Source organism: Melozone crissalis, unplaced genomic scaffold, assembly GCF_028551555.1.
Source record: "Melozone crissalis strain CALT ecotype California unplaced genomic scaffold, PUWL_Pcris_2 ptg000081l_1, whole genome shotgun sequence".
In the NCBI taxonomy this organism is placed as follows: Eukaryota; Metazoa; Chordata; class Aves; order Passeriformes; family Passerellidae; genus Melozone; species Melozone crissalis.
In genome coordinates this window covers 10,588,188-10,615,011 of record NW_026535858.1, presented here as the reverse complement: position 1 = coordinate 10,615,011, position 26,824 = coordinate 10,588,188, and the positions used below count along the sequence as shown (strand labels likewise).

The following is a 26,824-nucleotide window of genomic DNA, read 5'->3' as shown; positions in this document are numbered from 1 at the left end:
GGGGGACTATGAATAACACATGATAAATAAGCAGTGAGAAGCAGAAGCCGTATCCCTGAGAGGTGGAGGCACCAAAAATGCGCCAGGGCTTTTCCATCTCTCCCTGTGGAGGCAAAGGGAAGCAGTGATCTAAACGGAGCATGTGATTTCCCAGCAGCGTTTTGAGCCGCGGATGTTGAAGTATCTAGAAAGAAGCGGTGACAGAGAAGCTTTTAGGCAAATGACTCGGCTAGCAGGCCTGCTGGGGATGGAAAGAGGAGTGGATGAGGGATGAGCATGGCTTACCCCTGTAGCGCAGGATTATTAGGAGAGCGGGGAACACCCCTCGATGCCGTGGGATGCAGCCCAGTGCGCTCGGCATTACGCTGTAAAAATAAACCACAAACATTTAAAGTTCTCCAGAGCTGCTGGAGCTTCCCCACGGTCCTGGGAAGCTGTGCCGGGGTGCTGGCAGTGCCGTGGTGGCTGGGGGAGCAGTGCCGGAGTCCCTGGGCTGCCGGGCAAGGCGTGGGGCAGCCGGGCTGGAGCTGGGGCGAGGGGAGCGCTGCCCGCCAGGGCTCGCTGAGCCCGGGTGTGCGGGGAACAGAGGAGAATGGAAGGGAAAAAGGCCTGGAGAGGAGGAGGAGAGGGAGCACAGGGGGGTCGGAGAGGGGAGGGCTTTGCCGTACTCACCCGGGGCGGGGGTTACACACCGAGGGACGGGAGGCTGTTCCTGCTGCGCTGCAGAAGGAAAGTTGGCCGCGCTGCCGCGCAGGGCTCCTTCTCCTCCTGCCTCTCTCCCTCCGCCTGCCTCTCTCTCCCTCTCCCTCCCTCCCTCCTCCTTTTCCTCCTCCTCCTGCCGAGCGCACAGTGCCGCCGAGGCGGTGCAGGCGGCGCAGCCCCTTCTCGGCGGGCGCTGTGCATCCCCCGGGCCCGGTGCCCGCCGCCGCCCCCGCCGCGGGGATGCTGCCGGGCGGAGCGCCGGGGCGCTGAGCCGCCCCTCCGGGAGCACCGCGCCGCGGGTCACCTTGCAGCGAGGTGAGTGACCCCCAGCCCAGCCCACCCTGTCCCATCCCATCCCATCCCCTCCGGGCAGCGATGCGCCAAACGCCCGCTCCGCCGCATCCCCCGGAGCATCCATCCCCGGAGCATCCATCCTCCGGAGCGCGGAGCGGAGGCGGGGGCACCGCGGCTCCCGCAGCCTCCGGGGCAGCGCAGGGAAGCGCGGGGGCTGAGCGGGGCCGCCCGCAGAGTGCTTCCCCAGTGCCCTGCGGAAAGCCCAAAATACCGTACCCGGTATTGCCCGGAGGGGTCTAGGGGGAGAAGACGCTTTTCCACTGCGCGGCGAGATTGGGAACATTGGAAGGGAAAGTGCGCGCGGGTTTCTCCTTTTCCCTTCCCTCCTCTTCCCCGAGAGGAATCCCATCTAGCGCACTGTGGCAGCTTTTCCTGCCAGCTGCCGTCCGCCCTGGCAGCCCAGGGAAGGGGGAGAGGGGTTGTGCAGGGGTCTGCGGGGGCAGGCAGAGCTCCGGGGATGCTGAGCTCCTGGCAGCCGCAGCTGCCCTCTCCCCTCGCTATCCTGCTCCGGAGAGGCGCCGGACTGAATTTGTTTCCCTTCCCATGGTCTAGTTAGAGAGCAGTGAGAGCTAAGTTGGGGAAAGGGATGGTTGAGGCATGGAGGCAGCAGTGGTCCCTGCTATCTGTGGCAGTGGGGTGACATTGAGAGAGTCCCCTGTACCTGCCCTGTCCTTCTGGATGGGGTACCCGGGTACCACTGAAGCATCCCACAGCGGGGTCAGTTCTGTAGGAAGAGGCTGGCAGTGCACTGAGACCTTTCTGGAACTGACATTCCAGGAGTACAATCCTTCCTGGAGCAGGATGGGCAGCTCTCCCCAGCCAGGAGTGTGCTGCAGGGGGAGAGGTGCAAGGGTCTGTATGGGACTGGCCGTGGTGGTGGGGTATAACCAACCCCCCCCCGACAGAACAGGGAGCAGGAGTGGCAGGAGTTGCTCCAGAGAGCAATCTGTTGAACTGTGCCTTTAAAATCACTGGAGGGAAGCTGTAGCCTCTGATAGAATAATAAAAAAAAAATCTAAACTTTCCAGATAGATTAAATATTCAAATTGCAGTTAATTAGATATTAATCTGGTGTAAACAGAGCATTAGCAACAATTAAAAGATGCTTTGATGGTCTTAAACTCAAGATGATGCATTAACTGGCAGATGGAGGGGGATATTTGTGTATTCTAAAAAGCAGTCAGGACAGAGAGTACACTTTCCTACATTCATGTATTTAAATGACTTAGTTTTAATTATAGTTAATTAACTGTCATCTTTAAAGTAGCTGCAAGTTGATGGTCTGTATTAATTTTAAATTACCTCGCTCCTAAGACAATGACTGATTTTACTGGACAAGGTGACATTTTATTGGCAGTTTTGGTAACTACAGATCATGCCAGGGTGTGTGTAGGATAAACTCATTTGTAGGAATTAAATGAAGTCTCCTCTCATTAGCTGGGCAGGCAGATGTCTCACACCACTGGTGCCACACACTATGAAATAAATCTCACACACAGAGGAGGGCTCTTCCTTATACAAATGCAGATGTAATGCAGCACTGGTGTACACAGGCACCACCACAACACATTTCACTTGAGGAAAGGATGCTCTCAGGCTTTAAAACGCTTTTTCTTCTGAGAACAGTATTAGAGAAAATGTGCAATGTGTTTGGATAAGGCTTTTTTTTTGTCTTTTTTTCTCTCTACAGCAAATTCATATCTGCAGACAGCTGTAAAATGCTTCCAGTAGAGTTATTTAATACTGTCCATGTGGCTGTTAAGATTGCAGATTACATATGTGGTTATTAAGAGCCCAAATTTTGTTGTCTTCGCTTTAGAGACTCGAATTTTTACAGGTTATGGTTTGTACTGTGAAATTGGAAAAAAAAAAAGGAAAATAACTGCAGAGGTGCGCACAGGAGAAAAATACTCCGCGTGTTTGTTGGCTTTGCTTTGACAAACATGAAGAGTGGCTGTGTGTGTCTGAATACACATCCTCCAGATATCATGTCAGTTGTTTCTGAGTGCCCTTTCTCTGGTAAAAAAAGCTGGAAACTACTTTGAGTAATAGGGTCACAGCAAAATGTTTCTCTTCAGATGTAGATGCCTGTGACCCTGAGGATTCATATGGAGCTGCTCTAACCTGTAGCACCTGAGAATCAAAATATTGGGTGATTTCAATTTTGGTGCTGTAAAATCAAATAATGATAAACTGGTTGTTTTCACTGCACAAACAAAGACTGCATTTTGAAGCAGTGGTGCAGTGCATGAGTGCTGTGAGTCCATGCATGCCTTTAGCAGTGCCAGTTTTATACCTGGCATCCCTATGGATGTGTACTTGTATGTGTGTCCCTATAAAACCTGATTGTGCAAAGCTCCCTCATTTATCAATAACTGCATTTCTGTCCTTACACTTTGAGGCTGCACAGAGGCACGAGAAGAATGAACTGGCTGTTCACACCAAGCTGGCATAATTCTGGCTGAATTTTTATGGGGTTTGTGTGCTTTGATTGACTGCTCAGATACCTTAAAAATCCCCAGGCAAAACAAAGAACTCTAAAATGGTATTTGCTAAAGGACAGAATCATTGAATGGTTTGGGTTGCAAGGAATATTAAGGTTATGTAGTTCCAAAACACCTGCCATGGACAGGGATGCAATTCCACTAGCTCAGGCTGCTCAGGGCCCATCCAACCAGAAAACTTCCAGGGATGGGGCAAAATCAAACAGTTCAGCTTCTAGAGAAGGGACCTGGGAAAGACACCCAGCCTGGTGTCAGATGCTGCAGGACAGCTGTGCTCAGTGTGCTGTTCAGGACATCTCCCACAGCAGCTGCCCCCTACATGCAGTGATTTATCCAGTCCTCTCCCAGTGGGTGATGTCCCCATGTCACCCACCCACCTTCCAGCTCCTGTCCTTGTCCTCTGTGCAACAGAACAATCTCCCCTCTTCCAGCTGCACGTGGCTCACAGGATCGTGGAGGCAAGGTTGTGGTGTGGATATGCTGCCAGCCCAAACCTGTGCCTCCCAAACACAAGTCCCTGAGGTCCTATATCCCTTCTCCTCCCAGAGAACAAAGAGGACAGGACTTTGTGTTCAGACAATGCCCTGACTCTAATAGGCACCAGCATTACTCATTTCCATTTTTGTTTCTGCAGGGAGGGGTGAGTGTAGGGTTAATAAAGGTCTGTAAAGGTCAAACTATGCCCCACTAATGCTGCTGCTTCATTTTCCCCTGCCTGCCCTCTCTGCCTGCAGCTACCACTCTCACCATGGCTAAATCACTTACTCTGTAAGGCTTTTGTCCCGTGGTACAGTCCTGGCTCTGCAATTTTTCTGTCTTATGGAGCACAGCTGATTTTATGGCCCCAGAAGCATCTGTTTACTCTAATCATCCTTGCCCAGATGAACTGACTCCAGTAATTTTGCAGTGTTTTTCTAGCAAAGTGACTTACAGCCCTGGGGTGCTTTGCTTGGGGCAGAAGGGACAGAAACTTCCATTTTGCACCAAGTCTGCACCAGCACACTGTCTTCCTGTTGTGTCAGCTCTTTATTTCCCATCTGTGCTTCAGGAATTCCTCATGCCCAGCCTGGAGCACAGCACTGGGGATTTACATGCAGAGAGAGTGTGGGGCAGTGCCTTGCCCTGCTTTGCTCCCTGCCTGCAGGGTGGGAAAGCAAGCAGAGGCAGATGAGCAGAGTGTGTGCAAGAACTGGGCTCTGGGGGCTTGGGTGCCCATCAGGAATGAGGCTGGAAAGAGTTGGCAGGGCCAGTCCTGCATCCACATTTGGGCGCTCCTGTCTGTGTCACAAGTTAAACAGGGATTTTAGGTCCAAGGGGAGGCACAGGATTCAGCCAGCAGGCAGACCAAGAGGGCCAGGGGATGCTGTGATGTTGGTATTCATGGGAGAGACTCCCAACTTCTCTTTTGGAAGCTCTTAAGAATTGCTCCTCATGGCTCAATCTCTCCAGTTTGAAATAGGGAGTTGGAACAGGATGCTCCTGCTCTGCAGTACTGGGGAACCACTTGAAAACACAGCAGGAAAAACACAGCCAGACTTTCTGACTACTTTCACTCTGCAGAGTAGTTGCCAGAATGGTGCAGGTGTCAAGGTGTTTTTACACCAGTGCCCTCCACAACAGCCAGGGTTATTTACACCAGAGCAAGATGCTCTTAGTCGGGCCAGTTATTTATTACCTGGAAAGTGCAGTGAATGACAAAAGTTGGGATTTCAAACTGAACCCCACTAAGAATGAAGACTGAAAAATTGGAGTCGTGAAGAATTGCTAGAAAAGTCTGAATGTATCTTCTTTTTAAATTTTTTTTTAATTGGAGGCAACTTGAGGCATAATGAATTAAAAGCCAGCTTGTTCAATTAAAAATAAATAAATGAAACACTGCATTTCATTTTAGCTAGGGCAAAATACTTCCATCTGCTCAAAAGGAAACACTTTGTTGCAGGAATAACATTATTATATATTAGGTCAACGCAAAGTAATTCCTCCTTTCTTCCCCACTCCATTCTTTAGTTCAGATACTGAATTAAGCAATCAATTATTCAGGCAGATATGCAGATGGTAATTGTTTTAACATATATCTCTGCACAGGCAATCAAGAGACCTGGATTTTATTTCCAGCTCTGTCTTGACATGACCTTGGGCATTTCACCATTCTCCAGGTTCCTGGTTTTTAGGAGGACAGATCACATCTCACAGCAGATTTGCTGCATATTGGTAATACTAAAATAGCATGGAGGTCTTTTTAATTCCACTGTTAGCAATGAAACATTTAGCTATCACTAATGCATGCATTCCTAATTTTCCCAGTGTGAGTAAGTTGCACTGCCTTACAAAACTCCCTGTAGTTTACTTAATAGAGTAAAAGGAATTCCAGCTGCTGAAATACAGCATTCCCTTGAAACAAAACCTACTTTAATAAGCCCAGCTAAATCAAAGAAGGAAAATACAAGTGGGAAAGGGATTTTTTCCCTTCATTTTGTTAAATATTTCACTTTGTAATCAGCAGTCCAGATCCATACATTGCCTGTGATTTCTCTCATGCATAAGGTCTGTATTTGTTGTTGCAGTTTCTAAATGTCTGGGATGCCTCAAACCATGCTGACGCTTATTTCACTGTGCTTTAGAAACTCCCTCTTACCTGAGAGCTCATGCCAGGGAATCTGCAACTTATGTGGGGCTTGACAGCTCTTCAAGAGAACTTTCTCCCCTCTCCTTCCTCTGCACTGGCAGAGGGGAAGCCAGCTTCAAACCCAGGGGCATTTTGTTGAATCTGATCATCCTGGGGCTGAATCACCTTCTGCTGGTGGCACAGAGGGTCACTGTTGCCTCTTCTTGCCATTCTGGTGATTGAGCATCACCGAGGGATTTGGGACCAGTACTTCTGGGGAGCATGGGAGACAGGTGGGAATCTGTAAGGATCAGAGGGATTCAAATCATGGGATGATGAAGTTGAAGGGATCTCAGGAGGCCTGCAGCTCTATTTCCTGCTCAGAGAGGTCAGCTCTGGGATCACACCACATTCCTCAGAGCTTCATTCAGTTGGGTCTTCAAAACCTTCAAGGATGGAGACTGAAAATCCTCATTGGGCAGCTTTTTCCCAATGTGCTTGGCTGTCTTCATGGGAAAAAGGTCTCTGCTGATATCCAGCAGCCCCATGCAGGAGCACACGAGTTTTTGATGCTTTTTTTCCAGCTGATGACCTGCCAGATCTGCAGGGAATGGCAGAGGGTACAGCCTCAGGCTTTGACAGCAGATGGGGACTCTGCCTTCAGCCTCACTTGCCTTCATCTTCCAGTTTTCTTGCCAACAAACCAGTCTGCAGGGCTGGTGGTGCTTGGTCTGTGAGGATGAATGTCCTTCTGGTCTGCCCTGAGGAGGTGCCTGGGGCTGCTCAGCCACAGCCCAATGTTCCAACTCTATGGCTTGCTCAGAATTCAGGGGTTTGCACTGAGAGTTTCCCAACTGCTTGTTCACACAGGACTTTAGGTGCCTGGCAAGGGTCTCCAGGAGGCTGAAGAGCCCTTAAGCTGTGCAAAGTCCCATGGAGAGAGGAGGAAAACAGCATCCTGCCAGGTGCCAAGAGAGCAAAGGAGATTTGGGATGGTGGGCAGTAACAGAGCTGGCTTCTGCTCAAACCTGGGGCACAGCATTTAGCTGTTCTCTCCCTGCCCTCCTTACAGCTGGCATTTCTCAGTCTCACACCCTGTGCTTAATTAGTTTGTCAGGCACTGTCATCATAGCAGGAGGCTGCAGAACACCCAGCAGAGCGTGGCTCTCAGTGCAGCTCCTCATTGTAGCTGGGCTCTGCTGTAACACCACTGATAGCTTAATAAACCACAGCATTGCAGGCTAGAGATCTTGGCACTGCTCGCAGCTTCTTATTAAAATAAGAAAGGACGAGGGGGGGAATCCAAGAAATTGGAAAGAGTGAAGGTTAAAGTAATTAATGGACTCACTTTTTATAGTAGACTGGGGTAAAAATGTCTAACCCCAAGGTAAACATTAGATTGAAGGCTGATGTATTGATTATGTATCTATCTGTTAATAACTTGAACTTGGCTTTCCCTTCTGGTTCCAGTCTCAAGTATGAAAATGCAGAATTATTTCTGGTTGGCCTCAGTGCCAGTGAGGGATTTGTGGGACAATTAAAACCATGCAAAGACAGAAGAAACCTGAATCCAACCAATTAAAATTAACTCTGCATCTTGGAGCAGACCAAAAAACTTTCTTATTTCAAGAGCTCTGATGAATTTCATTTTCCTGTCAACATCATTCTGAAACCTCACCGTGGTTGTAGGTGATGAGAGCTTTTTCCTGCTTTGAATGTTGGCTTCCTGCAGAGAAGGCACCCTCCAGTTTCCTCAGGTGGTCTGTCAGAGGTTACCTGCTCTGGCACTGCCATCCAAGGATTCTGAGTTGCAGGGGGCCTGGAAACTGGGGCAATCTTAATTTTGGACAGGCATGTGAGCCTGGCCCAGGCCATGTCCATGAGAGCCCCTGGTGAATGTGGAGTGGCTCGATCCATGCCCAAGGGGTCCCTGTAGGCAGGACAAAGATTCTGAGCCACTGCAGAGGCACAGGTGCCTTTTTCCCCTAAGCATCACCCTAAGTGACCATGTGCCACTCTCTGTCACACCTCCATCTCAACCTGGGGGATCCCACTACAGGAGAAATACTAATATAATTATTTATTTCTCCTTTTTCCCCGCCTTTAATGTATTGTCCTGAAAAGGCCCCAGTCTCATCTGCCTCTTCCCATTAAGCAATACTCTTGCAGGGCCAAGAACGTTGGGTCAGGCTCTGGTAGGGCAGGCAGCCAGCTACAGATTAAAAAGCACCTGGGGTTAAAGCATTTACCCTGATTGCATGCTGCCATCCACATCTCCCTGCAGACCTTCCCTGAGGCACGCTGCCTGTCCTGCTATGTGGGACTCCAGGGAGCATGTCCTGAGCAATGGACTATCCCTGTTATCAGAGGAGCTCTGTGAAGGAAAGATGCTCCCTGTCTTGTCCTTGCCTCATTTTGGTTTTTTTTCCCCACTTTTTGCCCATTACCAAAGGAAAGTGTCACTCAGAATCTGCAATATTGGTTTACAAGACTGGTTGAAATGCACAGAAGGTAAGGACCTGCCATATTGATGTTTAGATCCATGGTAGGGCTGAGAAACAAAGCAGCTCCAAGGCATGCAATAAAACTGCCCTGAAATGGCATTTTCCTGAGTGCTATTTAAGCCAGACTTTGCTTTAATTATGTGACCACAGGCAGTTCCAAGGCCTGACCCAAGTTTTCCAGCCATTGATGCAGTGACAAAGTGTTGATCTCTTCATACATCTGTCTAGGAGATGATTTGTCTGATTTGTGAGTCTTCCTCCAATTTCTGCTACATCTGTGGTGTATTCCTCCTGACCACTTCACTTTGCTTCTCAGGTGGCAGGGATAAAAATGTTTGCAAGAGGGTTTGCAGGTTTTGGGTGAAGTCCCTCTGCTTCAGTGGGATTGATGGTACGTCATGGGGGCCTCTTACATTTTCCAAGCCAACCTGGGAGAAACTGAGCAAAGTCTGAGAATTTATTCTTTAGTTGATGAGTGTTTCTTACCTTCTGCCCATGGGGATGTACTTTCATACAGTTTCTTTGGGAGGAGGAAGTGGAAGGTTTGTGGTCAAGCAGCTGGAGGCCCAGCAGGATGATCCTGCTACCTGCATTGCACATGGAACTTCCATGGGATCCCACCATGGTGGATTTTCTCTTCTGTAGCTTTCCTGCTGGTTCAATTAAAAGAAGCATTGAACTACTTGACAACACAATAAAAATGGGGCTTCTGCATGTTAAACCAAGTGCTGTGAATATAAACATGTCAGCACTCTGGGTCAGGCTCTTGTGCGTGTTAAACAAGTTTCTTGCTTAATTGGTGGTGTTAGAACAGCTCTTAGCAGCGGTTTAAATACCTCTTGCATCCAAAAGAGAGACTGAAAGTGTTTGGAGTCTGGAGTTAAGAGGAAATAATACTGGGCTTTTGCTGGACATTGCTCTGTTAGAGGTTGTCTGACATTAAAGGGAAATAGAGAGAAAGCATTGAGTAAAAAAATTAGATATGTTTGTGTGTTTGTGTATTTCATTCTTGGTTTCCTCCAGGCAGCACAAAGGGGACAGGTAATCCTGCATTAATAACTTGGTCTTAGAGGATCTAATATGAAGAACTTTGAAGCCAGTAGGATGTCTGTAATTTTTCTGCTCATGCCCAGAAACAACCCCCTGAATTTACATTTCCTGTGGCCAATACATAAGTATTTCAAAAGGCATTTGCCTTTGGCAACACCTGAGAAAAATGAGCAGCCTGGTGAGAAAGTGTTTGGGCTGGAAAAAATGAGTTTTCAAAGGATGGTAAAGCACTTGCCAAGGGCAAAGGGTGGCTGCAGATACTGACAGCTGAACAGAGCACCTGCCCATCTTTTGCAGTTGCAGATTTCTGAGAACTGAAAATGGTTCTTTTAGGAGATTTTTGTTGTTGTTGTTTTGATCTTTTTTGGTTTTTTTCCCATCTCTTATATAAATTGTTTAGAGGAAAGGGATGTTGATCCCAGGACAACAGCTGTGTATCTGAGGGAGGCTGGACCAGGCATGAAAATCATTCTTTGATGGGGTCTATCACTACCAAGACATTTCACCTCATCTGCTTCCCTGCATCCTGTGGATGTGGGGCAGGTGTTCTTTGCTTCCCAGAGTGGGGCTATATTTGGAGAACTAAATCAGAGTGTTCACGTATATGAGGCTCTGTTTCCTCTTGAGACTGTATGGAAGACAAGCTGACTTGAATCCTTCAATTCATTACCTTTGAACCTCTCTTGTCATCTTATTGCAGGGGTTCCATACTGCTGTCTCCTTATCACAAAAGTTTCGTATCTTCTTGGTGTTTCTTGTGAGCAGCTCCTCAGAGCTCTGACTCTTTCTTACAAAGTATCCAACTGACTCCAGTTCCCTTCTCAACCAGCCACCCCACTTTTTTTATAGCCCTTTTTTCCTCATTGGTTACACTGTGGCCTGTTAAAGTCAGGCCTGCTCCTAATCTTTGATAATTGGCCCAGCTGCAACTCCCTTAGGGGTAAGATTACTTTCTACACTATTTTTATTTTCTTATATTCTATCCCCCTACACCTCACCTTTGTTTTTGTTCCCTTTCTTCATCAGGAAAATGGGAGCCACTCACCCGGCGTGAGCTCTAAGTCACGGCAAAAGAAAGGCCTCAGGCGACACCTCCCAGTATGGATGGCTTGGTTGAGCAGAACAGCGTGCTGATGCACAGTAAGATCACTGAGGCTGGGAAAAGGAATGGTTTAATCAACACAAGGAACTTGGTGGCCGAGAGCCGGGATGGCCTGGTCTCTGTGTACCCCACCCCCCAGTACCAGAGCCACCGGGCGGGCGGCCTGTCCTCTCCCAGGCGCCCCGAGAACGGCAGGAGCGACCCCGTGCAGCAGCTGCTGGACCCCAGCATGCTGCAGCAGACAGTGGAGTCCCACTACAGGCCCAACATCATCCTCTACTCCGAGAATGTGCTGCGCTCGTGGGGCGAGGGCCTGGGCTCGGAGTGCTGCGAGACCACCTTCATCGAGGAGCGCTCGCCCGCCAAGGACAGCCTGGAGTACCCCGACAGCAAATTCATCGACCTCTCCGCCGACGACATCAAGATCCACACCCTCTCCTATGAGGTGGAGGAAGAAGAGGATTTCCAGGAATTAGAGGTCAGATGTCACTTGGGATACGTGGGGAAGGCTGGGAGGAGGAGGAGGGAATGCTTGAAATTAGGTGTACAACCCCCTAGAGCTGGACAGCAGGGGATCAGCTGCTTTTTGGGTCAGCTGTATCAGTTTCTCCTCCAACTAGGACAATGAATTTGCTCATCTTTATTTGTTGGGTAAGGTCCCAGATCTGTGGATACAGATGGCAAAATTCCCACTGGCCCTAATGGAGATCAGCATTTCCCTGTTGCCTCTGAAGGGGCTGGTCAGAAACAGAGGAAGACCCATGTGCTTAAATGCTGTGTAAGGCTGGGGCTGGGAGCATCTGTCTATCTGCATGAGCCCATCTTACTCAGCAGGCCAACATCATCTCTTGCCTTCACCTGACTTGAGTAGAATGTTTTAAATTATTGGCTCAGACACAACACATTTCTGTCTCGGAATGAATGCAGAAAGAGAAGTCTTTGGGTTTCAAGCTGCAGTGGATTCATATCTCTGAAATAAATGATATTTTTCTGATGGAGCAAAACACTTTTAGACCCAAATACAATGTTTTCTTCAGGAGTCCCATGCCTCATTGATTTCTCACTGTAAAGTAACAGGGAAGACTGTGGAAATAACTTTGTTCTTTCTTAAATGATGCATTTTTTTTTTATTTTAACCAGAGGCCCAAGTGTGACAGGGATTTGTGTTTGCCAGTGTTTGTGGGAATGGAGAGTGAACATAATGCTGGTGATCTGAAAACTTCCTCCACCACTGGTCAGAGACTCCTAGCCTAGCAAAGACCCTCTGACTGTCTAGAGCAAAGCTATGCCTTCAAACATGAATGTCACAGCTGAGACAGGGACACTGGTCATGTTTCTCTGTTGCTGTGATTTTTGGTTAGGACTGAGATCTAACAAGCCCTAAAATTTCTATTTTTGCCTCCTGTAATACCAGTGTCTCACCCTGTGATCAGCACAGGGGAAATCCAGCAAGAGCCTGACTTCCCTTTTATTCTCTTTTCTCCCTGTATTGATAAGGTGGGAAGAGGGAAGTGTTTTTCGCAGTGCGTGCCATTAATGCAGTATTCAATGCCTCCACAGGGAGACAGAAAGCTTCTCTCTGAAGCCTGTGAGAATATTAGCTCAAATCACACCCTTCCACAGAATTTCAGAATTGACTGTGGGAAGTATAATTTCCTTAATCAAAACAAAATTCCTGGTTACTGTCTTTTTGCCCCAATTTCTCTCATGCAGTAGTGACACAAGTGACTGCAGCACACATGGTGTTATTGACACATCTGGTCTGATATTCAGGGAGCAAAAAAAAAATCTCACTCTCATCAATTCAAGTCAAGAAGACATTCTTGAGTCAACTTTTGGAGAATGAGATAAAAAAAGGCTGGGAAAATGAGCAGCATAAGGAAGAAAACCTCTTCAAAGTGGTACTAGAGGAACTTGATCAGCTTTTCACAGAGAGCTTTGTGTCTTAGAAACCAGCTGTAGCTGTAGAACTTCATCCTCCCCTGATCTTAAGGGGAGAAATGAGACAGTAAATTTTGGTAACATGCTCTGACAGTGTGTGCATCCTTTTCCCTGGCTCCTTCTTCTTTCTGACCTGTTTCTCTGGAAACAGACCTCCTGAGATGAAATGTGGCAGTTCTTGAATGAGAATAGAGCATCTGGAATCACAGATTCCCTGTCTCATTTGACCCTTTGGGGTGACACTGTGATAACAAACACAGGTGTGTTCACAACCATCTTGACCTATGTGTACAAAATGCTCAGAGTAAGATGTTCACAAAGCACACACCACCCCATGGGTTGTCCTCTCCATCAAAAATTCTCCTTCACTAGAAATAGGAGAGGAGAAATCCAGGCATGGTTTGGGTAAGGACCTGGTTAGCTGGAAACACTTGCTTTGCTAGAAGCCTCTGCTTTGATGCCAGGGTCTGTCTCCATTGCTGTGCTCCCCGACCAACCCTGTGCTGCACTGAGATTTTCACACTCTTACATGAACTTTTCCCTGATCCCAAAGGACCAACCTGTTGAGCAGCTATTTGCAGCAGAAGTTGCTCAGCATGGCAAGTAGCTTCCATTCTAGGAAGGTCCAAATTCTGCAGATGCAGCTGGTCATGCAGGAGAGGAGAGAGGAATTTGACAGCACCAGACCAGAAAAAAAGGTGTCTTCTGTGTTGTGCTCTTCTGGTTCACAGGGGCTGTGTCTGTGTGGCCATATGCATGAGATCCTCCTGGGCTTGGCCAGAGCACAGCTTCGTTAGAGACCTAAATTCATGCGTGGAGACACTGGGAATGGAAGAGCACTACTTAAGGACAAACAGTCACTGAGTAAGGTGGTGAACCATGCCAGATGGTTAGCTACACAAAACCAGCACCCGAATCACACAGCACAAGTGTGTCAGTATAGAAAGAATTTTTTTCCTGCCAGTCACTGACAAGAAGCAAACGCTTTTTTAGGGTACTAATAGATGCAACGGGAGAGAGTGAGCCGCAGGACTGGGAGCAGAAGTTAGGAGGAAGAGTGTGACATAACAGAGATGCAAATTTTGCTTCTCCACTGTGAGTCCTAAAGGGTTTGAGTCTGCACTGAAAGTGGCACAGGATATTGTTGTGTATCTTGTCATGTTGATTGTCAAGCCACAGCTCATCAAGGCATGGAAGCTGAAGAGCGTCACAGCAGACCAGGGTTCATGTCTGCTTTGGCACTTCTTTCTGGGAGAAAACTCTATAAACTAGCCCCTTTTTGGAAACATTGGCAAAGAGGGCAGCTTTGTGCAGAAGAGCTCTTTTCTCTTGAAAACTGAGGGCTACCTCCTGTTCTCCACCTGTCAGGGGAGTCCCAGCTTGAGCATCTCTGTAAAATGCCTTCTGGAAGACACACCAGCCATAGGATTGTGAGTCCTTGCTCTTCCTCCATGTCTCTCTGGCACTGCCTGCCTTATACCAGAAGGCCTGCCTAGAGTTTTTGAGGATGGATATTTAAATTCATAGAAATCCCAAAAAATCAATCTCCTCCCTTTCTAGTGTCCCTCCCCCACCTCAATGCAAGACTCTCAAGAGAGACACATGCAGAAAATAATTTTGTTGTAGGTCAGACTGCTTCTAACATGATTGCCTATTTGAAAAGAGTTGGGGTCTTGATAACCAGAAAGGTTGCTCTTCTCTGGCAGAAAACTTTGCAGTAGAGAAAGGTTCTGGACAAAAAGCACAGCCATTTTGGTAAATTTGGTTTTGGTTTGAAGAATTGACCAAGCCAAGATGCAGAGTTTGCTTCTCTGTTAGCTGTCAGCCTTCTCAGGATGGGTCCATCCAGCTCAACATGTCTTGCTGGGAAGGAGACCCCTTCTTGCCTTCCCAAGCCCAGGGACTCTGAAGAACATGGGACGTGAGACAGAGGAGCAGGAGACATCCTGATCATGAGTTATACCTTGCAGCAACATTTCACAATTTATTTGTAGGGATTCTTTACTAGCAGTGCTTCTCAGGTCCTGATGGAGTGTTGTTCAGTCTGCCTAAGAAAATCGTAATTGTCTGTAGGGAAAAACATCTCAGAAACAGCTCTCATTAGCATATAGAGCCCCGCTCTGCTCCAGCAATTTCCAGGCATGAAAACAGAAGGCTGCACATTCTGTCAGGGATTTAAACTTCTCTCTTCCATGCCCATCCCTGAAATCAAATGATTCCCTATTTAGGTATCTCTGTAAAATTTATAAATATCTTATGAGTTCTTTATGCCGCAACTAATAGACAGACAACTTGTCAAATGTGGCGGCAGTGAAATATGAAATGAGTTACAAGATGAAATACCCTCCTGTTAGAGTTCATGTGTCATCTTTTATCCCAAAATAGCATTTGTCATATTATACTCCTGCTAGTTTCCCTCCTAGCCACTAGGTAGATTGCTTATTTAGAGAAACCCAAGCTATTCATGGCAGCAAATTAAATTATTCATCTACGTCGCATCAAAGAATACCTTGGAGCTGTCTCTTAAAAACCTCTTACTTTTTCCCAGCAATGTCTGAAACAATCTCTAAAAGCAAATTAAATAGAATGTTCTGGGAGTGAAAGAAGAAAAGAAATGCAGTGCTTTCAAGGTATAGATTTCTTCTTTTTTTCCCACTAGAAGTTGCTGGATTCTGTGGTGAAAACTCATCCTGAGCATGAAATTGTAGAGATAGAATTTGGATCCTGTTCCATCCAACCACTCTTCTTACCATTCCCAAGCACTTCCTGAGACATTTTTTTGCAACATGAAGAGATGATCCTGAGGAAATTGATGCCCATCAAGCCCCATGAAATCACACATGCTTTCTGTCAATGCTTCCGGCCTGTGTTCCTGCACTGGACTGTGTCCTCAGCCTCCCCTGGCTGTAGATATCCAGAAAGCATGTTTGAACACTTCTTGGGGGCTGTGCATGGCAGAGTTCCCTTTCCAGAGAGCTCTGCAACCCAAAGACAGGCTCTTGCAGCCTGGTTTTACTGATGAGTTCACTGGCTGTCACAGCTCTCCTCTGAACTGGGTGTACAGCATTTTTCCTGTTCTGCACCTGGGCAATGGAGGAAAACAGTGCCATAAAAACCTTGCCCAAGCTCATCTAGGGCTGTGTTGAGAATATGGGAATGTAATTTTCGGTGGTTTTGTCCCATGGCATATGCTCAGAAGAGCACAGGTGTGCTGTCAGAGGTGTGGTGCCCAGGCATGAGCTCCTAAGAGTAGTGGCACTCAGGCATGCAGTCACAGCATTGACTCATCCTACCCACAGGACACCCTTTATATCTCTGAGCTCCTTCAAAGGCCCATTGTTAACAGGTTACAAGAGTGATTACACTTTGCATTTGACTTATTTTTCTCCTTTGAAGGAGAAGCCACTCAAGTCTGGAGATACTGAGCCCTGCCAAGGGATATTAACCTCTATTAACCAGCTCCAGATGAGGGGAGCACGGCTGGGAAGTCACCTTCAGCAGTGTCCAAGTGCCCTCCTATGAATCTTGTTAATGGTGGCAATTCCCTTTCCCATCATCACTTCCCTGAGTTTCCAGGCTGAAGCTCTGCAGAGATGTCTCTGGGAGGCAGCCTGTGAGTGGCAGGAGCCCTGGATGAGCTGCTTGCTGACATTTGTAGAGGGTGGATATTTGGCACACGTCTTTGAGGACTGCTGTGTCAGCTGAGAAGCAAAACGGGGACAATCATGAAGGGTTACAGCACTTGCCCCAGCTTGTTTTAGTGCAGGTTGTTCATTGCTGTCTGCAGTGATCCCCTTCCAGTGGCAATGTGCTGGATGCCAGGTCCTGAGGAGCAGCCTGGCTGTGGGGGTGCAGAAAACACCACAAGGGAGGTGATCAAAGTGATCAAGGAGGAAGAATAGGCCTGGGCAACTACAGCCAGGGGGTATTGCCCGTTGAGTTTTGGTGTTGCCAAGTTACATGGGAAAATTTTCCAAGCAAGGAGAGACCTCTGTGAGCCCATTCTGCAAGGCTGGCTGCCTGACTGACAGGGCAATTTTTACACTGGGAGATGGGGAAACAAGAGGAGCTGCAGCAGGTCAGGGTTAGGGGATTGTGGCTCCTTTAAATGCCTTTAAAACTGAAAGGCAATCAACTGCAAAACTCAAAGTTGTATAGAGAAATAAATAGGCATAATTAAATAAATAGCAGACTTTAGAGACATCACCTCTTAAGAAGTTATCAGCAAGATAATTGCTATAGTAAATAATAAATAAAGATAATAAATAATCATCCCCCTGCTGCTCAGGGATGAGTGAGTGTGTGGAGGCAGAGCATGATAAACTACAGCCTTTGACAGAAGAGCCTCCATCCAGCTGCTGCCTTCAGCATCTGCTGCATGGAGGAGAGCTCAGAACGCTTGCAGGAGAGCAGAAGGATGCAGAGTGCTGGTCAGAACAGGCCATCCTGCTTAACTACATTACTGGAGCAGGCATTGTGTGGAGGGAAACAGAGCACATATTAACTTGGAGCAGTGTTGTGTTGGTCTTTGTCAAACCAGACCTCTGGACCATCTGGATTTGAAGGCAGATCCCACAGGGCCACACAGGGAATCAGTTTTGTATGCAGTGTGTGCATGTTGCTGAATTGGTTGCTTTGAAGGAAAAGAGTAAAAGGGCTGCTTCCTGAATATCCATCAGAGGTTGCTGGCAGCTCTAGTTCAGAGCAGATCCTGTTGTCTGACATCTCCAGTGTGCTTGGCAGGCTGTCTGCAGAGCAATTGTAATGTCTCAGTTGAGGTAAAGCTCATAGCTTTTAGGGGTAACCAGCCTTGATTTAAGAAAAGGTTTTTTTTTTTTTTTTAATAGAAAATCCATTACAACTGCAGAAAAGGGTTCATCATCATCTCTGTTAAAAAAATCTGCACCTTGTGTCTGCTTTCCTCTGTTCTTCTTTCAGTCACTTCAGCTTTTCTACAGAATGAAAGAGCTGCCTCTGATCAGAAATTATCTGCTCAGGCACTTACAGGCTGTGATGAAACTGCATCTTAAATGCACCTTACAAATGGAGTTGGCTTCCCTTCTTTCTTCCTTCCTGTGTAGATGCTTTTTGTGGCATTCTGCCTCCCAATGCCTGATTTCTCCAACAAACTTGGGAAATGGTGCCAGGGAAGGGAAGGGAAGGGAAGGGAAGGGAAGGGAAGGGAAGGGAAGGGAAGGGAAGGGAAGGGAAGGGAAGGGAAGGGAAGGGAAGGGAAGTCTAACTGACGAATATAATATCTAACTGACGAATATAATTCTGACTTCTCAACAAGACTAATATCCAGCTTCTTCAGTGTCGGATGCAGCTCTTGCAGATTAGGGAATAAGTGAAGACAGAGAGCTAGGTAGCCAAATTATCAATAATCCTAATGTCAGGGGGGGTCCTGAATGGAGAAGATTTCTTGGTAAGCTCAGGATGAGGTGTCCTGTTGTAAGAGAGAATGTTGGGAAGGAAGGTTTGCTTGGGAAAACCTTCCTGGGTGTTTAACTGGAAGGGTTGAGGTACCTTTTGCTGTTGGATTTCTTTCTGGGATTTTTAAACTTTTTTTTCACCCTTCTGGTTCACAGTTGGTCTGCATGGTCAGGACTTTATGATTAGAATTATTACCTCACCCTTGGTAACTCATTGTTGGGTCAATTTGGCCTTTGGGAAGCAGCATAGCTGGTTTCATGATTCAGAACAGGGACAAAGTTGCCTGAGAAATCTTTTCCCCATTTCATCTTTATGTGAAAGAAAAGGCAATTTGAAATTTCAGAAAGGTAGTCTCCACAGATACTATGCCAGCACACAAAAAACGTGAAAATCAAAAACCTGAAAAATCAAAAGCATTTTTTGATTTTGTATCTCACCTGTTCAGGTGAGTGCACAATTTCAAGGGATGGTTTCAGCAATACTGTGGATTTTCTCCCTCTCCCTCTCCTCCTTCATTTTTGAAAGGAAATATTCACCCTGGTTCATCTGACTAGAGAGCCACTTCCTTTAATGGGCTTCCTTTTCAGCTGCCTGCAGTGATATCTTTACATTTGTCTGTTTTTGCTTTCAAGCTCATGCAACAGTGATGGGATCTGTGACACAGTGGGTGAGGAAGAGGAGGAGAAATGGTCAAATGATGAGGGAATTGGCTGATGGCAGAGGAAGAGCAATAATGTCATTAACCAGCCCATCTGTGTTTCTCTCTTTTGCCGCTGCAGAGCGATTACTCGAGTGACACTGAGAGCGAAGACAACTTCCTGATGATGCCACCAAGGGATCATCTTGGCCTCACTGTGTTCTCCATGCTCTGCTGCTTCTGGCCACTGGGAATTGCTGCCTTTTACCTGTCCCATGAGGTAAAGTTAAAACATCTCCTGCCAGACATTCTCCAGGGCAGTGGAAGGCAGTTCAAGCAGTGGCATCTTCCTCACCTGGACGTGTCTCTGTGGTAGTGGTGGCTGCCTTTTGAGAAACTTTGCTGAGGGAGGTGTCTACAAATTATTTTAGTTTTTAGTTGGTCAGGTCCATGCCAGGTTACATGCCCAGCCAAGCATTCTCTGTGGACTTGGCTTTTGAACAGAAAACACCTTTGATAGCTCAAACACTTGGCTTTCCTGTTGGGAAAACAGATCTACTTGTCCTAGGCTGATAAGCTAGAATATCCTTCCAGGGGTATAAAAATAATTTCTGTTTTGCAGATGTGAATTTGCTTTCCAGAAACCATTTCCTTTCCCATGGAAAAAAAATTGCTCAGTCAGTTCTTCCTTTCAAATTTTAGTATGCAAATATCTTTTTTTTTACCAAAGAAGTGACTGTGTTTTGGTTTATTTTCTTCACGAGGCAGTCTTAACATTTCTTAACTGGCAATCACCTCGTGCCCATCATTTGTTTCGACAAGTATGTCTCCATGAGTGTCTGCAGTGTAATTACTGAGTTTCCCAGCAGGGCAGATAATGTGAGGTGACAGGGAAGGAGTCACACTGGCAGCCTCATCAGCGACTGCGAGGAAACATTTGATTATATTTCTCTCTAGTGCCTGTTGCAAACTACAGTCTCTGCTCCACAGCACCCTTCACATTCACCCTCTCAGCTGTCTTTCTAATCTGCCTGCACTAAACATCTACCAGCCCTGCTGATTTGTCAAACCAGAGAAGGCTCTTCAGATCTGAAGAATCCTACTCTTCAAAATCAAAACAAAAAACCTCAAAAAGAGATAGAGAACTGGTTTTTTTTTTTTTTTTTTTTTTTTTTTACTTCAAATGAACAGTCTGTCTTTGCTCTGGGAAGCCTATGAGACAATTAGTGTTTATCCTGTGGAGGAAAATGACAAGATTTGATTGTTTGAGTTTTGATTGTTTGTGAGATAGTTTTATCTGAGCAAAGAAAGCACAGCATGATCCAATAAATACAATCCCCTACAATGCAATCAATACTAAAAAGCAATATGGCTGAGGAGCTAAATGTGCTGAGAACCAGTGTGCAAAGACCAGGGCATCCAGATGTGAATGGATCCCAGGAGCCAGCATGAGTCCATAGGAACCTCTGTCTTCCATGGGAGAATACAGAAGGTGGAAAAAGCATGAATACAGGAAAAAATGTTGGTACTATGCTGAAGGATTTGGCATTTGAAAACTAAAACTTGTGTGTTTTTTGGTTTAGTGTAATGATGAAGAATAGCTGAATGTGGCTGCCTAACTCAGTTTTCAAATCTCTTGAAGAAAAATGATCCAGCTTGTTCCAGTCAAGCAAAATCACATCTCTCTGTCCTTTCCCCAAGGAGAGAAAGGAGCACTCCCAGGGTGCTCCTTTCTCTCCCTGCCTTCCCATTCAGCAGGTCCATCACAGCCCTGAGAAAACACCTGGAAAAAATGATTCTTTTGCAAAACCCCACATCCAACAAACTGGCATTTTCTGGGGGAAAACTGAAAGCAACATTAAGCACAAACCTCCTGTGGCTGAGAGCTTGCTGAGATAGTTGGTACAAATCACCAAAACCCTGCACCTTGCTAAGCTGATATTGACAGTGATATCAACTCATACTTGGACACACAAACCATATATGTGATTTCTGTTTATATAGCTCATTCAACTTAAACTCCTTCATAACATTTGATATAACTTATTAATTCAAAAGAAGAGTCCAGCTTTCCCCCTTCTTTGTCAAAAGCCAGAGATATAGCTAAAGATCAACTCTTGCTACTCATGATCAAACCTCTTTTTCTGCAGTTGCTTGAGCTCCTGAAAATTTTGTGTTTCCCAAAGTTTCCTGAGCAGTTGTAGCAAAAAGGCCATCTGGGAATAAATCATAGCACGTAGGAAACTCAGAGATGGGGGATGGCTTTTTTGATGCAGTATACAGCACTGGCAGTGAATTTTGTTTTAAAAATCTGGTCATTTGGAGATGAAGCCTCTGTTTGCAGCAGGTGCATCTGCAGTACAGCTCATTCCACAGGCATAGGTGCTCTGTTTATTCCTGCATCACCTGCCAGCACATTTATGATGTTTACACCTGTGTCACACTGCGAAACAATGACACAAGGTTGGACGCTCTAAGACAGCAGAGGTGCTCCTCACCAACAGAATGATTGAATTTTGGGGGTATTTGTGCTCCATGAGAGCCAGGTTGCTCCTGCAGGTGATGTTTCTGCTCTCTGTGTGGGACTTGCTGTCTCCACCAAGGCTCTTGCCAGTGTGCTGCTGACCTGGGGCTTCTTGCACAGCCTCTGAATTGAGGGGTACAGCCGTGCAGGGTCTGCCTCTGTGGTGGCAATGAAGATGTGCATCCACAGGTGAGCCAGCAGGGAGGAGCCGTGGATTCAGAAATGCAAGTTATGAAAGCTCAACATGTTTTTCTTTTCCCGTTGGGATATCCAGTTTTCCAAGCAGGATGTCACCTGGTGATCTGATCCCAAGCAAAGCTGAGACTTGCTGCTTTTCATCTTCCCTCAGAAACACACAGAGCTTTGAGGCCATCACTGTGCTGCCCACTTATTCAGTTATTTCCTTCTGGTTTTATTTGTGTTTTCCTTCCCACAAGAGTCTTGCCCCACCTCCTGTAGCTGCCCAGTCCTGTGCTCCTCTCAGCTCCACTCTCAGGCAGGTGTCCTGTCTTCTCTCACATCTGTTTCTCCACAATGAGGGTTGTGAGCGTTTAGGCTTGCCATTGTTTGGATTGTCTCATTAGTCAACAGTTGAAGAGCTCAATCAAAGGAGTTTTTCTGTATTTTGCAAGGAAACCTTTGGAAAGAGGAAAGTAAATTATGTCTTTCACCAGAACTTCTTCCCCACAAGCAGTGTGTGATCAAAAACCCACCTCATTATGTTTATTTTTTCATAAATCACCAACCTCTGGAGTCTTGAGGGTTCCTCAGTTTTTATTTCCAAAGATATTTTTAGCTTTGTAGATTGTAGGCAAGTGTGAAGCCTCATAAATCAAAGAAAGAACTTTAAAAATATATCTTTTTTGTCATGTCAAGTTTACCATTGAACTTGTCAGATGATTTCTCAGGGGCTGTCAGGCTTTCTGCTTGGGCTGGGGGGTGGTGGTAACAATCTTGAAAGGTCTTTTTTGCATGAATCCTCTTTTTCTCCCTGCTTTTATTTTTAGGAACGAGAGCAATACCATGTCACACATTTCCCTCCCTACTGTAAACAGAGATTCATTATGAGAGAGCTGAGCCTTTGATGCTGTGAATGAGCTTCACTTTGTGCCTGCTCCCTTGCAGGCAGAAACAAGAGCGTGCACAACACCTCCACCCAACTCTGATCTGGACACACACCTGGATAAAACCCCTCTGCACACTTTTCCACGTATTTAGGTTCTCAAATATCCTCCACACCCTCCCTCCCTCCTCCCTGGCAGCAGAGTGCCCTGGGAGCACAGGGGAGCAATCCCTGCCTGTCTGCTGCTCTGGTTCCCTGCTGTAATTACCTCCCTGGCAGGGGCATGCAGGGATGCAAAGCTTTGTAATTATTTGCTCTCCTTGTCTCACTGGGTAAAGGATTTTCTACAGTTTTCACACAGAAACAAAGCCTATGTGAGCAGAAAAAAAAAAGTAGCTTGTCTTTCTTCGTGATAACTTCTGAAATATTTGGTTACTTTTCATCCACTCTTCAGAGACAGGGGCTTTAGGAATATATCTGTATTTTGACATATTTCAGTAGTCACTGGGGAGAAGGAAAGAATGTTCATGTTTCCACCGGAAGGTAGAAAATAATATGAATTCTGGCTTTTTCCAGAGTTTCAGTGCTCAGCACACATGGATTTCATGGTCTTTGCTTTCCTGGCATAAGGTTTTGACATCCAACTTCAAAAGAAGAAGACAGAGAAATAACAGCCAGGTGCTATCTGCTGTTTGTTCCTTAGAAAGGTGGCTCATAGTCCCTGTATCAACAGGGAAAACAATGAGACAGAACAGCAAAATGATGTGCCACACTCCACCAGCCTAGCTGGTGATGCCCTGCTCTTATCCATCCACCCTGCTTTGTTTCTTATCTGTCCCACTTTACTCCATAAAAAAAATGAATATGGTCTATTATAAAGAGCTTGTCACACAGCCAGGAGTGTGTGTTTGTACAGGGGATGCAGCAACCTCTTATATCAAAGAAGAAAAGGCAAAAGAAGAACAAAAAATGTGGTATTTTTGTTTCCTTGGCAGTGACAGGCCAAGATCTATACTTGCAGGATATGCTGGTCAGCATTGCTGAGGCAATGCTAGCAAAGCAGGCAGGAGGCTTTTGCATTTTCAAGAGATTTTTCCACACTGCATTATTTCTTGGTCCAAGTAATGCTTGAACAAAAGAGCTGTCTGAAGATGATGAACTTTAATGGAAATAAAAGGCCTTTGATTTGCTGTCCTGGACCAGATACCAAGTCTCACAATTCTTTTGCTTAAGCAGGGCTGTTGCTTTGAGTCTCAGAGATTGGGTAAAGGGCACTGGGTGTACTCTGGGGCTGCCCAGCCCAGTCTCTGCTGAGTGCCACACAAAGGTTTGAGCTCTCTTTGCTGCTCACTCAGAAAGCAAAGAGTTCTTTCTCCAGCTCTCTGCATGTGAGTACAGGCACACCCAGGTGCCCTCTTACCCTTCTGAACTGTTGCAGTTTTTCTGCTGCAAAAGGTGATGTGTAAAACAATTAAATCCATTTGTGCTAGGAATGAGTGAAAATAGTTTAAAATTAGTTCCTCCTCACAGGGAGCTGCAAAGGAACTCCTCTAGTTATCCTAGAGGAGCTCAGTGCTGCTGTCTTGCTGAGATGGCACAGTGCTGATGGTGTGGCCACTGCACTCACATGAGAGCCCTGGCCCTGGGAGGCCACCAGGCCATGGGCTTCTTGCAGAAGGTCACAGCTGGCTGCTGTGACACTCCTCCCCTTACTCCTATCACAAATCTGTGACAGATCTGCCAGGCAGAGGGGAATAAAATAGCAAGGCTTCTCTTCCCAGCCACAACACAGAGAGAAGCTGCCTGCTGAAGGAGCCAGGTACACATCACCATCAGAGAGTGCTGGCTTTCCTGTGCTTGGAAAAGCAGCTCAGAAATAGATGACCCTGGCCCCTGGTGACATGGGGCATTTGGGTGACATCCTTTGCCTCTGCAAAAAGCTTGTGGTGTGGTTTAGTGCATTCAAAAATTTTGCAACTTCTGGTCCTTTGGGAGAAGAGAGGAAAGCTTCACCCTGGATTGGGTAGAAGAGGATCTCTTTCCCTCTTCCTTCCCCCAGGCAGTTCTGCAGACAAAGAGAGCTGCTCTGAAGTGGGGCTGATGAATTCCCAGCATCTCCAGTTCTCATCTGTCCAAGTGGGAGCTGGCTGCCAGCCAGTGCTTTGTGTGTGCAGGGACATTGCTCCTGCCAACTTTTCCCTTTGGGAAGATGTCTCCAGAGAAGTGTTTGTCTGTGCAAGAAAATGGCCATTTAGAGTGTGTTGTGCACCAGCAGAGACTGTGCATCCTGGCTGAGGTCATGGGCCAGGGAACTTTGTAAGTGTCTTGTATAATTTCCTCTTCATTCCTCTTTGTCCTTTTGATCTTGTAGTTTCATTTCCAAGTCACGGAGTACGGCTACAAAAAGGAATTAAATTAATGAGTGACCTGATTGCTTTAGCCCTTAAGCTAATTTTAAATAATTGAAAAAGTAGCTGGCAAATAACATTCCCTGGAGAGTTTAATTCATTATGCAGGTGTTTAATTACAAGGAAGTTTTGAGATAGGAGAGAGACCAACTTGAAGCATTCGAGGAGATGAGGGATCTTTTTTTTTATTTTCAAGAGCATCCTGCAAGATAGCAAGTATTGTACATGAATTTTTCTTTGCCAGTTATTTATGCCTCACACATTTTGCTAAGCCAGATACAGCCCCAGAGACTTGTCAATATAGTCATACTGCAAGGGTATAAAATATCCTGATGCCAACAGGGCACCCTCTTCATCCTGCTGTTACTTTTTGTTGCCTTGCAATTGACTTGTTATGTCACAGTTTTATGAGAATGTGAGGATTGTTCCAGTCCACAGCTGCCACTAAGCTGGAAGTGCCTGTAGTATTCACAAATTCACTCAGAGGTCTCACTGGTGGAGTCATCAGAACAGTAGGGCAATAAATATCCCACAGGAGCTGATCAGGGGTTCAGTCTCCCTGACTTTTAGTCAATTCTGACTAAGTTTAAGGAACTTTTTAGTCTTAGGCAGTGGGGTTTTAGTGTTTTGCATTTTTTTTTTTTAATTTAGAGAGCAGGGATGCTGTTAGCAAGATTATGGAAATGGACTTGGGGCTTTTCTTAGTAATCCTCACTTATCTCAGCTAAATACTTCCATTTTTTTTCTGTCTGCAAAGGTAGATTTTCCAGGAAGAATTATATTTCAGGAGAGGAAACAGAAGGAGCATGTTCACAGTCTGAGGGCAGAAACAGGGCACATAATTTTGCACCTCCCATTGTCTGCCCTGCTGAAAGAGGCTTGAGAAAAAAAAAAGAAGAGACCTTTTTGCAGGACTGGGAATGGAACATGGTCCTTTCCTTCTGGCCATCCCAATGCCTGTTTCCATTGTCAAGGAAGGCCAAAATGCTTTCTGATGTGCTGAAGGTCTTCACATGCAAGGTGGTGAATGATCTGCTTTGAAGTTTACTGTGGCAAGGAGAGTAGCACCCTCATCTAGAGCAGTTCTTTGGGTGCTGTTTATAGAACAGCCCTTTCTTTCATCTCTTGCTGTGGCAGCACCCTTTAAAAAACAAGACCAGTGAAAGGAGGCCCCTTCTCACTTGAAGTTCAGTGTAGGCAGCAGTAAATGAATGAGGGTGTTTTTGAGGCTTGAGGTTAATATTTTATCAGTCTGCAACATACACAGAGTTTTTTAATATTCTTATCAAAGATTAACATCATGTACCAGAGACTCAGGGCTATATTCTAATCTTGAATATACAGCTTGCTATCTGTGAGCATCTCTTTTGGTGAGGGCTTCTGAATTACTACTTTGTTTGAATGCACAGCAGAGGAAATTGATCACTTCTGATTTCAATCTACACATCTTTTTCAGACAGGCTGCAGAGTATCTCTCTGCAGATTTGAATCTAGTGAGCTAGGCACCCAAAGATGCCTCCCAGACAATGGTGATTCTTCATTGAATTGACTGACTTCCCAGCAGTAAGAAAGAGATCAAGTTTTTTATATATTTATTTTGGGACGAGCTACAAGAACCAGCTAAAAAGAAATGGAATAGGATCGACTTGCATCTGTGCAGTTTGCATCTAAAGCATTCAAATATACCTATCAAGACATTTTTGTCACATTGGCAATAAAATTGTTACTCTTGGTAATAAAACCAGTTTGCAATTTTATCTGCTTGGGGTAAAAATAAATCAGCTTTTTCATGTTGGGAAAACCTTCCCCCATGCCAATTTGGTATTAAATACACTCATTATGTGTTGTGACGAACAAGAAGTTATCAATAACATTTCCACATGTGGCATTGTTGCCATTTCTTGCATTATTTCTGAGTGGTGTGGAAGAGTCAGGGTGATCCTGCCAGCCCACACGTGTTTGCAGGAGGACTCAGCTTCCTCCAAGACGATGGGCAA

The 26,824-nt window shown here is 46.0% G+C and overlaps 1 protein-coding gene across 1 annotated transcript in view; it reads left to right on the top strand.

The window, feature by feature from the left end:
• The first annotated feature begins 926 nt into the window (after positions 1-926).
• The window catches only part of SYNDIG1 (synapse differentiation inducing 1), a 53,119-nt gene continuing 27,221 nt past the window's right edge, over positions 927-26,824 (top strand). Inside the window, exons 1-3 of the mRNA XM_054290304.1 lie at positions 927-1,017; positions 10,746-11,299; positions 18,975-19,112. Of these exons, the coding sequence (XP_054146279.1) occupies positions 10,820-11,299; positions 18,975-19,112 (618 nt within the window). The 5' untranslated portion in view covers positions 927-1,017; positions 10,746-10,819. The remainder of the gene's footprint in view (positions 1,018-10,745; positions 11,300-18,974; positions 19,113-26,824) is intronic.